The 18,813-nt window shown below is 39.1% G+C and overlaps 1 protein-coding gene across 1 annotated transcript in view; it reads right to left on the bottom strand.

Annotated features, from left to right (window-relative positions):
- Positions 1-18,813, bottom strand: part of LOC137234831 (uncharacterized) — a 708,540-nt gene that overhangs the window by 462,003 nt on the left and 227,724 nt on the right. Inside the window, exon 2 of the mRNA XM_067758214.1 lies at positions 15,293-15,726. Within this exon, the coding sequence (XP_067614315.1) occupies positions 15,293-15,726 (434 nt within the window). The remainder of the gene's footprint in view (positions 1-15,292; positions 15,727-18,813) is intronic.

The raw sequence follows: 18,813 nt of genomic DNA, 5'->3' as shown, positions 1-18,813 counted from the left end.
AGAAAAAAAAAATAATAGAGAGGGAAGAAAAACCCGCTCTAACTCCCTTTGGTTTGCACAGCAGAGCTCTCAGCAATCCATTCAAAAATAGAAATTAATGATACCAAAAAACAACTAAGTTGACGTGCATATATAGATATGTATGGACTTATGTGCACTTTGGCGCACGCAAGCAAGAAAAAATATAATGCACCTACGTACATACATAACTAATATGTATGTAAGAACATGTGTAGCTAGGCACCTTCTCTGGTTATGCTAAAATAGTTGGTGGACAAAACGAATTAAATTCACTTACATGCTTTTGGCGTTATGTACCCATTTGCTTAGTCCAACGCTGTCTCACGAAGCGAAGAAGGCCTTCCTTGCTTTGTATGAAGCGGCTGGTACGTGATCGTATTCTTAACCCTATGGAAGAAGCGTTAGGGCTAGGGAAGATTTCATCCAACCAACAAAAAAAATCCTGCGATATAATTAATCTTAAAAACCGACGAGGGCTATTTTTTGGTCATGCATTGTATGACTGGTGTGCGAAGGTCGCTTAAAAGGTATCAAAGATTAATCGCCGCCGGCATGAGCGCAAAATAATGAAAAACTAAGAGATTCTAAGAGAATTTCCAAATTTTTGTCAAAGTAAGAGTTTTAGTAAGTTTAATGTGCCTTTCGGTTTCCTCTCGAAAAAGTAAACAGAAAGTGGGTAAATGGAATGAAAATTTATGACATTTTGTGGGACTAGGTCAGTTTTAGCAGCGATCATATGGTATTCTCTGTAAACGTACATAGAATAACTCTGTTAATAACAGGTTTTTTAACATATTTGCATAAAAAAATGTTCTTAATCAAACTAAATATCCGACGGCAAAGTTGAGATCTAGGTTGAAGGTAAGTATAAAGAGTAGCTTAACTGGAAGTAGGAGGATACTTGGTATATCTTAAGGGTAAGTATTAATCTAACGTATTCAAATCCATTTCAACTTAAGTAAAATTATAATTTTATCCTCTTTTTTTTTTTTTTGATATATCTATGAGTAACCTATCCACCTGTGTAATTAACATGCAGTAACATAGTTACAAAATAACAGGTCTTTTCAGTTACCTTTACCCAAAGGAACTCAGACTTTAGGTTCAAAGGTAAGTATTACTAAATTAAATTAGGTTAGGATCATTTTACATCAGGATGCTAAACATCTTTCTAGATGCATATGCACTTTTAAATCTATTTACTGCCCTATCTTCTTCTCTAGCGACCACGCACCGCTAGAACATTGAATTATGGGAACTAAATTTAATTTATTATTTTAGGTGCGATTGAGTTTCATAATTAGCGACTATACAATTTGATGAATTTTCAAGCGCCTAATTGGATCGGGTTTTGAGGGGTTAGCCGCATGCAACTCGATGGGGGCTCCTGCACCCGTCTTCCAGCGTTCCGCTCGCTAATCTTTTCCAGTGTATGCGCAGTAGGTATTTGTCTGCAAGGGTACCGAATTTTAATTCCCATTCGTTGTTTAAAATACTAACACTACCCGTCAGCACTAAACTACACGGATACTAAGTTATAGGTTACCACTGCGTCTTACCTAATTTCTGGGCCGGATCTTGTGCAGGAATTGATGATTTTGTGTTGGTATGTTCGATCTACCGTGGGTAACGTCCTACGAAAACACTCGCGAATTTAGACGCCTTACTAGGCTTAGCTTAAAATTCAATACTCGACCCGGACTTAAATTTCTGCACCAGATGTTTACCGCACGGTAGTTCCTCAGGAAAAGAAAGAGCTGAGCACCGGAAATCGCTTAAGACCCATACGGTTATCATTGACGTCTTGATTATCGATGTATGTATTTTGTTATCAAAAATCATATGTACGCGTTGACAGACGGATGTAAGTTGAGTTTAGACTAGTGTTAGATACTACAGAGTGTAACAGAGTCATGAAACTTGTATCAAAAGAAAATCAAAAGCATAGAAAGAAAAAAATTTAAATGTAACGATGAAAAGTATGGTTGGTGCTGAAGTGTTCGTGTACCCATGGTACAAGCCAGCATATGAAAAATGCTTACAATCCTTGAAGAATGAGGATGAAGTAGAAGCGGTCAAAGCAAAGCAGTCAACATCTCTTAGGGATTATATATCCTGCTTGTCGCGCATTACTGAATGCATCGAACAGGCCGAAGCAAGCGTTGCTCCAGCCACTGTCCCTGCCCAAGTAGCCACATCCTCAAATAGTTTGGTTTACCACCATGTGATACGGAAATATTTCATGGTGATTACATGTCTTGGCCATCCTTTCGCGATCTATTCACTGCGATTTACATTAAAAATTCACGACTAGCGGACGTGGGAAACTTTTCCACCTGCTTCAGAAAACAAGCGGTGAAGCAAAGGAAATCGTCGCGAAAGCCCCGCTAACCAATTTAGGCTTCGAAACGGCGTGGTCTAACTTCAAGCCGGCATACGAAAATAAACGGGTGTTGGTCAACAGTCATCTAAAGTGCTTTTCTCGCTTCCAGTTATTCGGACTGAAAGTGCAACAGCGTTAAAGGAGCTTCAGCGGAGAATTAATGGATGCTTATCTGCCCTGGAAATGTATGACGTCAAGGTCAAGGAGTGGGACCCAATTCTAATTTATCTGTGTTCGAATCGCCTACCGGAAACAACGCTCGGGTTATGGGAACAATCCTTAGCGGACAAATCGGCTCTACCGAACTGGAGTCAAATGGATACATTTCTGACGCAACGATACAGGACCCTGGAGTCGATACTGGATGTGAAAGTGCACCTTCATCATCGTCGACGACCCTTTCACATAAAGCATCTGCACAATCGGGCAATACGGGAGCCCAAAAGAAAGTAGCGCTTGCTACTAATGTTTCCCATTCAAACTGCGTATTATGTCCTAAACAACAACATCCCTTACGTTTATGTACAAAATTTTTAGCTCTTCCAGTAAATGATAGGTTTTAGGCAATTAAAAAGCACAACTGCTTTTTGAATTGTTTGACAAAAGGCCACTCAATGAAAGACCGCAAGAGCCAGTTTGCGTGCTCTAGGTGCAAAAGTAGACATCATACTTTACTCCACAGAGTGCCCTCTAACACTCAACCTCCAAAAGACTCCACAAACGCAACTACTTCACAAGCCTTTCACACTAATATACAGTCCACTTCTTCGCATAGTAGTCAAACATCGAATGAAGAAATTTTGAAATCGTCGAATTTATCTTCAGCTCTACTAGGAAGTGCGATGGTTCATAATTGCCACTTAGGGTCAACATATGTCGCTTGAGCTTTAATTGGTTCAGCTGCCGAAGCATCCTTCATCTCGGAGCGACTTCGGAAACTTTTAAAGCTGCCATACTCAAAAACCACCGCGGTTATTTCGGGACTTAATCAAACAGTTTGAAACAATACCTCGAGGAGTTGCTCGTTCGTTTTGGGCTCACCCCGTGACCCAAATATTTTCATAGATACCAATTCTTTCGTTTTACCAAAAATCACTGGCAACTCACCTTCAACCTCAATAGATGAATCGATACTAGATCAACTGCCTAAAGTACCTTTAGCAGATTCTAATTTTCTTCAAAGCGGTCCGATAGATGTTTTTATAGGAGGGGATTTATATCCCTAAATAATGTTACGTGGCGTAAAGCGCAGTTTAAATAACAATTTCCTGTCCCAAGAGACCGTGTTCGGGTGGACCATCACTGGAGCATCTTCCACTGCACAGGTTTCTTGCTTTGCTACCAAAGTCTCAATCGGGGAGGACATCTCGTTAGATTGTCAACTGCGCAAGTTCTGGGAACTGGAAGAAGTTCCTAAAAGAAATCTTCAGTCTGCAGAGGACTCGTGTTGCGAAGAACTGTACTCGAAGACGACTATACGAAACCCGGATGGTAGATATGTCGTGTCGTTTGCGTTTAAAAGTTTTTATCTCAGGGATTTAAAATTAGGTGCATCTCGGCCAATGGCGATGCAGCTATTTTATCGCAACGAAACGAGATTGGTAAAAACCCCTTGGTTAAAATAAGAATACGTCAATGTCGTTAAGGAATACCTTGAATTAGGACATATGGAGCGAATAAAAGCACCAAATTTTGAACATTCACCTAGCCACTTTTACCTCCCACACCATGCGGTTCTGAAACCTGAAAGTACTTCGACGAAGTTGAGAGTAGTTTTTAACGCGTCATGTAACTCTTCGAATGGCGTCTAATCAAATGATATTCTCCATGTAGGCCCGCCTCTGCAATCGGATTTAATTCTTCTTATAATTCGGTGGCGGCTGTACAAGTTCGTTCTAAGTACCGACATACAGAAAATGTATCGCCAAATTCTGGTCAAACCTGAACACAGACCTTATCAGAGGATTATTTTTGGGGATGACCCGCAAGGTAGCATACAAGAATGTCAACTTAAAACAGTCACTTTCGGGATAAATTGCGCGCCATACTTGGCAATTAGAACACTTATTCAATTAGCTCAAGACTGTCAGGATTCACATCCATTGGCAGCTCAAATTCACCGGAACTCCATGTACGTAGAGGACGTATTAGCTGGATTCCACGATATAGCCACAGCTTTAAAACCGCGAGAAGAACTTGTCGAATCATTATACAGCGCTGGCTTTTCCTTGAGAAAATGGTCGTCAAACTCTAAAAATATTTTAAAAATCTCCCACAAGATCACCTCCTAGACAAAGATTTCTTGGAACTAGACGAAACAAGCACTACAAAAGCATTAGGAATTCGATGGAACGCTAAATCAGATCGATTCTTCTTTAAAGTTCACGTCCCCTCGTTGCAGGACACGTATACGAAACGCGAAGCATTTTCTCTGATAGCGAAGCTTTTTGACCCAGCAGGTTGGCTAGCACCAATCGTGGTGCTAGCAAAAATAGTTATGCAGCAAATATGGTCTGATGGTACTCCCTGAGATAAGCCCTTATCTCCTCAAACTCTTTCCAAATGGAAAGCATTTTTAGAAAATTACCAACTTGTAGATGAAATCGAAATTACGCGATGGGTATATTATTCTGAGGAATCACCTTTCCAAGTGAATGCCTTTTGCGATGCCTCGGAAAAGGCATACGCGGGGGCGATATATTTAAAAGTAGGAAACCAGTGAATCACGTCTTCCAATCGCTTATTAGCCAAAACGAAAGTCGCACCAATCAAAACCATTTCACTTCCCCGTTTAGAGCTGTGTGGTGCTGTTCTGGTGGTCGATATACTTCAATCACTTCTAAAGGAACTTCCATTCAAAGTAGAACATATATACTGCTGGACAGATTCTACCATCGTTCTCGCGTGGTTAAGAAAAAGGCCCTATTCTTGGACCAGCTCTGTCGCTAATCGAGTGGCAAAGATCCAAGATGCTCTAAGCGTTATGCATTGGAGTCACGTTGATTCCAAGGATAATCCCGCGGATCTTGGTAACAGAGGAACTTACCCACAGGACTTATGCTCGAATAAGTTGTGGTGGCACGGCCCCTCGTGGTTAGCCAAATGCGTAGAACAGTGGCCTTCCTTGGATGTAGATATCGACGACATTACGCGAGGGGATTAAAGGCACACACTTCACAAGTTTCGAAGCAGGAGGATCCCTTAGAAAGATTTTTCTCGCTTCCGCGTGCACTGCGGGTCCTAGCATATGTGTTTAGGTTCTACAATCGAACTAACCGATATACCCGACGGTTTCATTCTTACCCCTCTCTAATTATTTCTGGACAAGAAATTTCTAAAATTCGAGTTCGGCTCATAATACTTGCCCAGATGAATCACTTTCCAGAGGAGCACAAGAATCTTACCGCTAAAATTGCAATATCGTCAAAGAGTAAAATTCTCTCCTTAAACCCATTCCTCGATATTCATGGTGTAATTCGAGCAAACGGTCAACTGACAAATTCGCAGATATTGTCTGAAGACGAAAAGCGTCCGATCATTTTGTCCTATAGTTGTCATTTCGCAAAGTTGTTAGTAGAACTTATTCACAAGGGCTCTCTTCATGGCTGAAATCAATTGGTAATAGGTTACTGCGCCAACAATATTGGATTCCGGAAGCCAAAAATCTCATAAAGACTGTTATTCATAATTGTAAACCATGTGTTATACAAAAAAACAAAATCAATGTCAAATTATTGCGGCTCTCCCGGAAGAACGGACGGTACTTTCCAAACCCTTTGAAAATACAGGTGTAGACTTCGCCGGTCAATTCGATATTAAAAGTTTTTCGGGAAGATCTTACAAGATGACTAATTTTACGCTTGTGTTTTTGTATGCTTTTCTACGAAAGCGATTCACTTAGAAACTGCCAGCAATCTTTCAACAGAAGCCTTTCTAGGCGCATTTTCAAGGTTCATTGTTAGAAGAAGCTGTCCAAAAAATATCTTTTCGGATAATGGAACTAACTTTGTAGGAGCATCTACGGTACTTAAAAAATACTTTAAAAATTCATTACCACAAGTCAAGAGTCTGTGTGCAACCTATATAGCTTTCAAGAAGTCTCCTGGTATTTTATTCCGGCAGGCGCTCCTCATATGGGTGGTATCTGGGAAGCAGGGGTTAAAAGTTTAAAATTCCATCTTCGTCGTACCGCTGCTTCTCAGAAATTCAGCTTTGAAGAATTTCAAACCCTTCTTTGTCGCATCGAAGCATGTCTAAATTCAAAACCGATATCACCTAATTCCAACGACCCCGCTGATTGTGCAGCTCTCACTCCGGGTCATTTTCTAACTGGGGGGCCAATACTCGTCCCACCGGAACCCTCCATCGAAACAAATCCAATCTCATTAATCAACCGATGGCAAAAATTTAAGGCTCTTAGTCAAACAACATTCGCTTCGCTGGAAGGACGAATATTTAAAGGAACTTCACAAACGTCACAAATGCAAGTCCCCTCAAAAAGATATTGTCATCGATGACCTAGTTGTAGTTCGCCATGAAAATCTTTCACCTAATGAATTGCGCTTTGGCAGGGTCACCAATATATACCATGGAACTGATAAAAGAGTTCGAGTGGCCGACATTCGCACCCAAAATGGAATGATAACGCGCCCCATTGTAAAGTTAGTTGTTTTACCAAACTAACCTTTAGCGTTTATCATTTCTTTTAATTCATGCTATCCGACAGCCCAAAATTTCGTGTTCGGATGGGTCCTTTCTGGCACATGTGATCTTTAAGGCACAGCGACCCCTTAATGGGTACCGTTTCGCGTCTTCCGCATTCGCGTGGGTCCTATCCGGTCCGGGTGTCCTTTCAGGCACATCGACCCACTAATGGGTACCGTTTCGAATGTTGTAAGTTTTATTAAGTCAGTCTAAGTATTAAATTGAATTGAACTTAATACATGAATTATACTATCTGGGTAATTAATAACATAAGTAAGTCGCCGTTACATCATAACCCCTACGGGACAGCAATTATGAATTTATAACGAATTATGAATTAAAGCACATTGAAAAAGCTGATCAATTGATTATTATTGCCCGCATGCTAGGATAGAGAGTAGTACATTCTTATAGTTGAATTCATGTAAATAATACCTTCTTTCACGTTACCACCTTAAAGAGATTCTCCTTTAGTAGTTGCAATTCCTCAGTATTGCAAGGCCGGCGGCAATGTTGAAGCCAAAAGGCTTGCAATGGTTGGGAATCGCTGGTGTTCTCCCAGTTCAGCAGTTCCCTACAAAGGAACTCTGTTAATGGAAAATCACCGGTGATCACTTGCATACTAGGAGAGAAGTAACTATTGATTCGCTGGAACGATGAGTCTTTTGATAACCATCATCGGAATCGCATCCAGCCATCATCGTGTCTTACAGGTAATTTATAAGTTTTTCTATTGTGATTAACTTCATATTGTACCTACAAATCTATATACTTACTTTTTTGTATATCTATGTATTTATCTTTTTAAATACACTTTTATCACTATTCTAATTCATTGGTTTTTATATATTTTTGTACCAATTCTGCCGTGAGTTCGTACCGGCATTTTCTTCGTTCGATCCCCGCCCGATCCGTCATTGTCCTCGTAGTATTCCACTGGCGAAGCGGGAGCTCACCGGTAGTACTTGTGAAGAAGAAGTTTGGAAAAATGAGGTTTGGCGTGGACTACCGCAAGTTGAACGACGTTACGAAAAAGGATAGGTACCCATTGCCAAGAATTGACGATACTCTGGACTCGTTATCTGGTAGGAAATGGTTTTCCACACTAGACTTGAAAAGCGGCTACTGGCAAGTGGAGGTGAAGGAGGAAGACAAAGAGAAAGCAGCCTTCAGTGGCGGAGATGATCTTTGGCAATTTACAGTGATGACTTTTGGACTTTGTAATGGACCAGCTTCTTTTGCGAAACTCATGGATCAGGTATTGAAATGACTACATTGGAAAATATGCTTGGTGTACATGGACAACATAATCATATTGGGAGAGAACTGTGATGAACATTTTAAGAACTTAAAGGAAATTTTCCAAAGAATAGCTGGCGCTGGTGTGAAACTTGGGACTTAGCCCCCAGTTTAAAAAGGAAGTAAGTTATTTGGGTCACAAGGTAACGACAGATGGCATCTGCACTGCGAATTAAAATATAGAAGCTGTAAAGGATTGGGCAAGACCACAGAACCTGCATAAATTGAGAAGTTTCGTTGGGCTGTGCACATATTACCGCCGATTTGTACCAAATTTTGCCAGCGTAGCCCATAGCCTCCACGAGCTTACATGAAAAAATAAAGATTTTGAATGGAAGAAGGAGCAAGAACTCGCTTTCCAAACATCGAAAGAGCATTTGGGTACTGCCCCAATGTTGGCATATCCGATTCCAGGAGCAACGTTTATTCTAGATACAGATGCGAGCGGATATTCTATAGGAGGCATTTTATCACAACTGGGCGATGGACAGGAGAAAGTAATTGCCTATTACAGCCGATCAATTGGAAAACAAGAGAGGAGCTATTGCGTTACACCGAGAAAGCTGTTGGTATTGGTAGCGTGCATTAAACATTTTCACAAGTACCTCTACGGCCAGCGATTCCACGTCAAGACAGATCACGAGGCGTTCAAATGGCTCCTGCAGTTATGTAATCCATAAGGACAAATGGCACGGTGGATCGAGCGACTACAAAGCTATAACTTTTCTATTGAGCATCGAAAAGGTAGTACCCATGGGAATGCCGATGAAAAGTCACGAATACTATATAATTTGGAATGTTAACACTGTTCGACAGCTGAGGCTAAGGAAGGCATAATAGATGTCCGGCTAATGACTATATCGTGTACGAATGAATGGGACAAGGAACAACTAAGGAAGTGTCAGCTAGAAGATACAGGTCTTTCACAGTTATGCATGGGCTCGAACGAAACGAAAACCAAATAGAGTGGAGAAAGGGCCCAAAACACGAAGTAAGCTGAATCAGTATATTTCAGATGCACCATTTAAAAGGATCACCATGGATGTCGCAGGTCCATTTCCTACTAGCAACCGCGGAAAGAAATACGTACTGGTGTTATCGATTATTTCAGCAAATGGCCAGAGGTATACCTAATTCAAAATCAGGAAGCGGAAGCAGGAGCAGAAGTGTTTACACACAATTGGGTTGCACGGTATGGTGTACCAATGGAGCTACATTCTGACCAAGGGAGACATTTTGAATCAGCTATATTTCAAGAACTGTGTAAGACATTGGGCATTCGAAAAACACGAACAACTGCATTGCATCCCAGTAGTGGACAATTTCCATAATCTATTTATCTATTTATTTATTTAATCTTGAAATTGTTACATTTCTTACAGACTAATTACAAATGTAGGCAAATACCAACTAACTTAACTGGTCATTAAGTAGCATTTTAAACCTATTTTCACAAAAGGAGAAATCCAAAACTGAAGATTTCGGAAGCAAATTAAACTCTTTAAGAGCTCTGACAACAGGAGCATTGGCAGCATAATTAGTCCTCGCCAGCCCCACATAAAATGTGGCATGATTCCTTAAAGAAATATTAGGAATAACAAAGAAAATATGTTCAAGTAAAAAGGGGCAGTCCACCACCCCAGATATCAAATTAAAAATTAAAGTTAGAGATAAGAAGGTTCTCCTACAATTTAGTGTCTTAAGACCGATAAGCAAACATCTAGACTCATAAGCAGGAACCGGAAGTTTAAAATGAAGGGGTCGCAGAGCATACTTAATAAAGATTTTCTGAACTCTCTCCAATCGACTAATATGACAAGAATAATACGGACGCCAAATAAAAGCAGCATATTCTAGTTTCGAGCGTACAAGTGAAGTAAAGAGTGTCTTTAAAGTATACGGATCGGAGAAATCTGAAGTGAAACGTCTGACAAAAGCCAGCATAGAGTACGACTTAGCTATGGTATAGTTAAGATGGCTATGAAAAGTAAACTTGGAATCAAAGACCACCCCAAGATCAGTGATTTTAGAAACAATGTCTAGTTGTGAGCCACCAATAAAATATGAAGTAGGGATAAGAGTTCGGGACTTGGAATAGGAGACATGGGAGCATTTTTTAATATTTAAGGGAAGCATATTTTTCTGACACCAAGCTACAACATTGTCAAGATCACTCTGAAGTTTCGTCGAGTCAGAGGAACACGTTATTTTGCTAAAAATCTTCATGTCATCAGCATACAAGAGAAATTTAGAATATTTAAAACAAGTAGTAATATCATTGATGAACATCACAAAAAGAATCGGACCCAATATACTTCCCTGAGGAACCCCAGAGGAGGCAATAAAAGAATACGAGGACACCCCATCAACTACAACTTCACATGATCTATTAGAAAGATACGATTTAATCCAATTTAAAAAATTTGAATGAAAACCAAAACTTTGTAACTTTGATAACAAAATACGATGGTTAACTTTATCAAACGCTTTCGAAAAATCCGTATACACTGTGTCAACTTGGGCGCAGTTACTAAAGGCTTCAATGCAGTATTCGGAGAAAACTGCTAAATTAGAAGTGGTTGATCTCCCAGACATGAATCCATGCTGATCAACAGAGATGAGACGATGAATGGAGAAAAAATTTTATTTTTCACTATGCATTCAAAAAGTTTTGAGACAGTGGAAATTTTAGAAATAGGGCGATAATTGGAAATATCGTTTTTATTGCCAGATTTAAAAACTGGCGTGATAAAGGAGATTTTCCATGCATCAATGAAGACGCCTTGCTCAAGGGATTTATTGAAAAGCAGCCAGATCGGGTAGGCGAGAGCTGCGCAGTTTTTAAAAAGGTGAGACGACAACCCATCGACATCAGTCTGTGACGACATCTTGATTTGACGAATCCCAAGTTCAATATCATCTAACGAGAGTTCAAGAGCCCCAAAGTTTAGTGGAAGAGAGGGATACACACATATCATTATTCTTGATGACTTACCGATCGGCAGTGCATGAGACAACGGGCCAAACCCCCGCAAAGGTAATTTTTGGCAATGAACTTCGACTGTCGAAGTTTGGGATAAATGCATAGAGAAATGCCAAGAAATCCACTGGTGTCTTGGAGGAAGAGATGAGGGAAATACACGATCTTGTAAGACTACGAACCAAGATTATGAGTGACAAGATGAAAGCCAGATATGATAAAGCAATTAATTCGGAAGGTTTTCGGGAAAGAGATTTGGTGCTGTTATACAACCCACAACGAAAAAAAGGTTTGTCCCCGAAATTGCAGTGTATTTGGGAGAGCCCATACAAAGTTGTAAAACGGATCAACGATGTAGTTTATCGCATTTGTTCGTATGGAAAGCTGGCAGAATTTAGATCAAAAGATTTGCTTGATCGGGACGATTCGACTTAGGTGGAGGGCAATTTGGTGAATTTTAGCATCGCTAAACTATTAAAAGATAAAGGCACAACAACAAAAACATTAAAGCAAGCTACACTTGTGTACATGAACACATCAATCTTCATTTATACACATAGATAGAAGGCAACGAAGAGATAACTTACTCACACACATGTAGTCATTAGCCGAAGTTGTTACTCACACATACACACGCATATAGCTCAATTACCAAGCACGAGATACAACTGTTCTAGAAGGTCAAACGTTTAGACCCTAGTAGAAACAAAAATTTTGGAATATAAAGATATTGCATGCGCGAACTTCGGTGGAAAGCAGCGGAGCGTAACAAAATTCTAGTAGGTGACTTTCACCACACCAAAAACTTTAACACAATTTTTAACATAATTTAAGCACAGAAATACACTGATTGGAGTTTTAGTGAGTAAAAGTTAAAATTCTGAACACATTAGTTGAATAAAAAGTGTACAAATAATTGTTAAATAACAAATACAGACAGTGGTAGTTTAACAAATTCTGCTGTGGTAAGTGGTGAATGTGACCTACTAGAATTTTGTGAAGCTCGCCTCACACTATTTTTCGTCTATGCAATGTCTCTCTATTATATCGTTTCTGGTAGAAATGTGCGGACGAGGCAACAGAGAGTATAAAAGCAGCGCAAGCTCAAGAATGATTAATCAGTTTTGATTTAAGCATGCTATTGGTTGTTAAGTATAGTTGTGAAGTACTACTCTCAAAGTATTTTAAATAAAGACTAGTTTGCAATACTGAATACTGGAGTGATTTATTCAACAGTTTAGCGATCCGAACGTTGCAGGAGGTGCATAAATATCAGAAATCCCCAGAATTCGTAACCATACGATGTTTGTAGTTATATTAACCCATATAGAGCAGTGTTAAGGTAGTACTTCAGATATGCCCGGACAATCTTACCGCGGTTGAGGTTTGTTCCAGATAGGCAAAAGGCGCGATATGCAAACTTGAGGTTACTGCCTTTCCTTTTTTGGAATAATTAGTATGAGTGTACAAAAAAAGGCCGCCAAAATTTTAGAGTTTCCCTGCTTCTAAGCACAAAATGCTAGTATAAATTTATATATATACAAAATCAGATGCACGATTAAATACAATGTAAAAAACATTAATTGATGAAGATATATAATTTGATTAAAAGTTGTGTTGAAAAAAAAACTTGGAATGCAAATGTGGTATTTGATAGATGCTGGTGTTGCTGGATATTGCTGTTATTTGTTGTTGCTGAGTGGCATCTCACTCTGAGCCTTATCCTCGACTTCGTATCACGGCATTGCTTTAGCTCCTCTGGGAGTAAATAAATAAATGTAAGATACGATAACCTCCGAAGAGATATTAGGCCGAGCTTCTCTTGCAATTTGCGTCGTGCTCCTTTTTTAATTTTTCCTACAAATTGGCGGGACGGGATCTACTCGTTTTATGCCAGCTCCGAACGGCATCTACAAGACAGATGAGCTTTCACTGAGAGCTTTTCATGGCAGAAATACACTCGGAGTACTTGCAAAACACTGCCGAGGGCGACCGCGCTTAAACAATTTCTTCTAAAAACCTTGTTCTTTTCTAATTTCTAAAATTTTGATGTTGCTTTAACCGGGGCGTGGACCCAGGGTCTTCGGTGTAGTTAGCGTAGCACGCTACCATCACACCACGGCGATTGATGATTTTTCTGACAACAATGTGTGTCATATACTTCAGCGCCTGGTAGAATTTTAAACTTCTAGGAAGAAAGAAGGAAACCCCTCGTATCTGAGCAGTTCGCTGTATGGGATATATAATATAGGGCCGACCTTAACGATTTTTTAGAGAACAATGTATTCCACTCCAATCGATTTCGTGAAATATCTAACGGAAAACCATATAAATATACCAGCTCATTAAATTTAATCAAGATATCTCAAAAATTAAGGGACTAGTTTACGTATCCAAAAAAAATTTTGCTTGTGTTAAAAGATATGTATTTCTGAAAAATAGTTGGATGTTGTTATGTGGTTGTTTCATTTTTCATGCACGTGACTTATGTATAACAGACTACCGTGCCCGGCATATTTTTTTTCTGAGCGAAAACTGGTGTGCCCATGCCAAAAAAGTGGTCCTCCCTTCCCGCTGCCACTCTCGTCTGAACTTCCTAGTCTTCCTCTACCATCCGACCCCAACTCCCACTTCCGCACCAATTCCCTCTATCTTGCCCGTCCCAATTTCCTTATATATTGAAACTCTATATTGAATATTGGATACATTCTTCATATAGTTGCGAAGATATATCGAACTAAAATTTTTTCTAATGAGAGGCGTTTAGATTAATATATAAAATACATAGTATATTCAAATATCAATTCTTCAAGACCGGTTGAAAACTGTGGACGCACATCATGTGTCACCACATGACACCAGCCATTTTTTCAATTGCAATTTGGAACCCACGCCTCTAATACCCATGTCTCTTCGGTCGAACCTTGTTGAATGTACAAGCTTCCTTGGTCCTTTGCTAGAGGATATTGATGACAATTTGTGATTGATTCAACCAATTGAATGTGGCGAATGGCTGCTTGAAGAAGAAGACAGCCGCCGTGGAGTGGCGATAACGGGCTACCTTTCCAAAGGTCTTGTGCTCAAGATTCCTTAAAAGCAAAATGGAAGACGTCATTTTTTTTAAAGGTTAAATTTGGCTAAGCAGGGTCGGCCGTCGACAGTGGTTCTGTAAACACTCCGAGTGTATTTCCGCATTAAAAAGGGTATACCGAAAATTCATCTGCTTGCAGATATCGCTAGGGTAAGTTAAAAAGTGGCGGCCACCGCGGTGTGATGGTAGCGTGCTCCGCCTACCACACCGTATGCCCTGGGTTCGCACCCCGGACAGAGCAACATCAAAAATTTTAGAAATAAGGTTATTAAATTAGAAGAAAATTTTTCTAAGCGGGGTCGCCCCTCGGCAGAGTTTGGCAAGCGCTCCGGGTGTATTTCTGCCATGAAAAGCTCTCAGTGAAAACTCATCTGCCAGTCGGCATAAAATATGTAGGTCCCGTCCGGCCAATTTGTGAGGAAAATCAAGAGGAGCACGACGCAAATTGGAAGAGAAGCTCGGCCTTAGATCTCGCGCCTTACATTTATTTTTATTTATAAGTTAAAAAGTAGTACGACGCAATTTGGATGAGAGGCTTGGCCCATATTTTCTCAGAGGTATATCGCAATTTGTATATATTTATTTATTTGTTTAAAAGTGATAAATTGAGCGCAGAATCAAATTTGCGGGAGTAAATTTTTCGATAAAACGTGTTTCGATATTTTTTACCGATATCTATTCAGTACTTGCTACAAAATTATCGATTTAAAATTTTATGGGTATCAGACCAGTTATTGACTAGTATTTGTCATCCCTGAATTATGTACCTTACAGGAATATAGTTACTTAAATTATTTCACTAGAAAATACTTACGTATCGCTTATCCTGACTGTCGCCTGGGTCGATTGCTAAAAAATGGCGCATCCACCGCTCCTGTGTTTTAATTACAAACCTCATCGTTACTGCGTTGTTGTTTCTCCAACTTGGAGGTATATTTTTTATTTCAAATTGTACCCACTGTCCTCTACCTGATGGAATGCGTTGATGAGACTCGACGAGCTTTCTTATATGTGTAAAGTTTTGATTGTTCGAACATTGAACGACGTGATGTATCGTTATTGTAATTTCGAAGGGCCTTCTCATCTTTTCAGCATTCAGTTTGTGCTCTAAAATTTCGGGGCTGTGCTCACTGATCCAATCACAACCACGAATATATAAATGCATAATAGAACGCACTATAGTAAGATAACTGTGCGCGAATTTAAATTCTACGACTTCCCACTTTTGATTATATCGAACCCGAGAAACTGAAAGAAAGAAATTATAAAAAAATAGTTAAATGTATGAATTAAATTTATATGTGCATTCTCTGATTTACCGTGATGGGGAAGGGGGGAGGGTCATCCGGTATATCCTGTAGTATGTCTTAAAATTCACTTTGCTTACATTACATTAAATTCATATATACATATGTACTAGAGATATACGCCGCCGATAAACGCCGCCGCCGCCGCCGATTTTGGTCGTTTTTCGCACGCCGCCGCCGAATGTCAAAAATATCGGCGCGTCAGCGCGGCGTCCGGCGCGGGACTATATTTTGTACTTATTTTAGGCTATATAATGCTGATTATCTACATCGAAAATGGGTTCGATGTTATAAAAATGGGTATCAAATGACTCGTGTTGCTATAGCATTAAGAACACTAATACCAAAATAAATTTTTTTAGATCGGCTTAAAGTTATTTTCTAAAAACAACATATATTAGGTATGCATTTCATACCCCAGAGGTTTGAATAAAAATTTAAAATATAAGATCTCTTTTAAGTGGAATTTAGTGGAAAAATAAGTGGACAATTTCTTGTCACTTTCTTACATTTTTTATTATAGTACTTAAGTAAATTGTTAAAGGTAAGGTAAAAGTGTACAACAGCGGTCGACTGCAAAATCGCGTCCGAAAATATCGGGAGGGGTGCCGAAGGTGGAAAAGAAAAACTTCAACTATGTCAAGAACTAGAAGCATCCGGAAGGTGAAGCATTTGATTTTGTCATCTGGGAGGGTTTCTCTACCAAATATTGGTAATTTTTTACGACAGCATGACACTGCTAATGCGCGTCCAAAAATATCGAGAGAGGTATCAAACGGCGCGTCTTGACATCAGTATTAATAATCCGAAGGCGGAGAATAAAAATTTTAACCCGTTCAAAAGATATTAACGAAAAACCGAAAAAAAACCACGGGTCGCTCCGAAACTGGGAGTGAAATCCATAGTATTTTTGCGCAGAACATCTTTTTGCGTTGGCGGCCTTCGGCCACGGTGATGCACAATTTTTTTGTGGGTACAATCACAACAACAACCACATGAAAATCGCCAACTTCAACTGCAAATATCTCCGGACAGAGATAAAATTATTTATTTTCCAGTTTCGGATTATTGTTCTCGAGATTAATAGGCGTCTTTCGACACCTCATTCGATATTTTTGGACGCGTATTAGCAGTGTCATGCTGTCGTATAGAATTACCCATTTTATTATTAGTAGATAGTGCAAGTAGCTTTTGTTTGATGTACCAACATCTTTAATTAATGAAGACTTATAATAAAAATATGTTATGTAGGAAAGCGTCTATTATGTGAAAATGCATAAAAGCTAACTAATTTGTTCTTAAATTTTTTGCATTTTCGTTCTGCTTTATCGGCCTGTAACTTAAAAATGGAAAAGGCAGTGAAGGATTACATAATCAAACTACAAATTTCAAGTTGGAAAAACTATTGAAAAAGAAAAAGTTTTTTGCAACCTTTGTCTAACAAAACGGAAAAATGAGGATTCATTCATAATTTTTTCATGGTAAATTTTGAGCCTAGTACTTTTTCTATTTCACAAGTAACAAATATTTTAGTTCCAAGATCCAGTCATATAGCAAAAACGTTTCTACAGGGAATCTAACGAGGCACTTAAAAAATCAACACAATATTCGTGATTTCGATGCTGAAAGTAGTTCTAACATATCAAACTTTTTTAAAAAATGTCCTAAAAAATCTTCAACGGATTGCAAATGGCTATTGGGAAGAGACTTGGCATTGTGGATGGCACGAGATTTAGTACCGTTCCATACAATTTCCAATAATGGAATAAAAGACTTCCTAAAAAAATACAAAGTTGTATTAGCTGATGGTGATATACCACATTTCAAAACCATTTCAACAACAGCGTTAGATGATGTTTATGAATGCGTTTTAAACACATTTCGACAAAAAATCTCTGGCCAGGAACATTTTGCACTAACATTTGCTTTGTGGACTGATAATTTTCGAAGAAGAAATTATATTACATTTACTTTTCATTATCTCGACAAAAATTTCCTGTTGGAAAATCTCACCTTGGAAACAAAATACATTTCAAAGTCTCACACTGGCAATAACATTTGAACAGAACTTGAACAAGTAACAGATTTTTTCAAATTAAAACTGGGAACCAATTTTGTTGTCACTGATCAAAGTAGTAACATTAAAAAAGCCATTGATTTAGGTTGCATCAACAACCATTTCTGCCTTGGGCATGGGCTACATAATTTGCTTACTATAGATGGCTATAATTCCGTCCCTGAAGTAAGCAACTTAATTGCGAAGTGCAAAAGTATTGCAAGGGCCCTTAGTTTTAAAACAGATGTTTTAAGATGCCAAGCTGATACAATACAAAACGAAATTTTAGCAAATATTGACAACTTGGAGGAACTCTTTGCTTCCGAAGACTCGTGTTGCGTCGACTACGATGACGGATTTGGTCCACTAGACGATGTTCCGTTAGAAACGTATAAGCACATCAACAATCCTAATGACTTACATGGTAGTTTGATGGACAAAAGAAATGTCACTCTAAAAAACGCGGTCGCAGCAAGATGGCACAGCGTTCTGTCAATGCTTGATAGTCTTGGGTCTAAAAGAGCCGCAATAAATAAATTGCTGAAAAACTGTAATAAAACTGACTTGGTTTTAGTAGAAGCTGAAGCACAGCTTATGTACAAGTTGAAGGACTTTTTACAAAAATTCAAAGATGCTGTGAACATTTTGTCTGGCGATTCATATCCATATATTTCTCTTGCATTAATTATTCGAACGGAGATAGTGAAAATATTATCTGAGAACGTCGACATTGATTTGGATGAGAATAATGCAAACTTTTCACAGTTGCATTTAATTCACAAAATTACAAATAAGATAATAAGCAAACTAGACTATAGATTTCCAATAAATGATATATTAGTGTGCGCAGCGCTGCTGGATCCGCGCTTCAGCACACTGGATTGTGTCACGGACTATTGCACGCTTCCCATGGCAGTCGGTTCTATGTACCGGAGCGACTCGGCATTTTTCCCGACCAAGGACTGTCATTTC

Source organism: Eurosta solidaginis, chromosome X (genome assembly GCF_040869045.1).
Source record: "Eurosta solidaginis isolate ZX-2024a chromosome X, ASM4086904v1, whole genome shotgun sequence".
NCBI lineage: Eukaryota > Metazoa > Arthropoda > Insecta > Diptera > Tephritidae > Eurosta > Eurosta solidaginis.
Note: the sequence above shows the minus strand (reverse complement) of the source record. Positions and strands in the feature narration are given on the sequence as shown.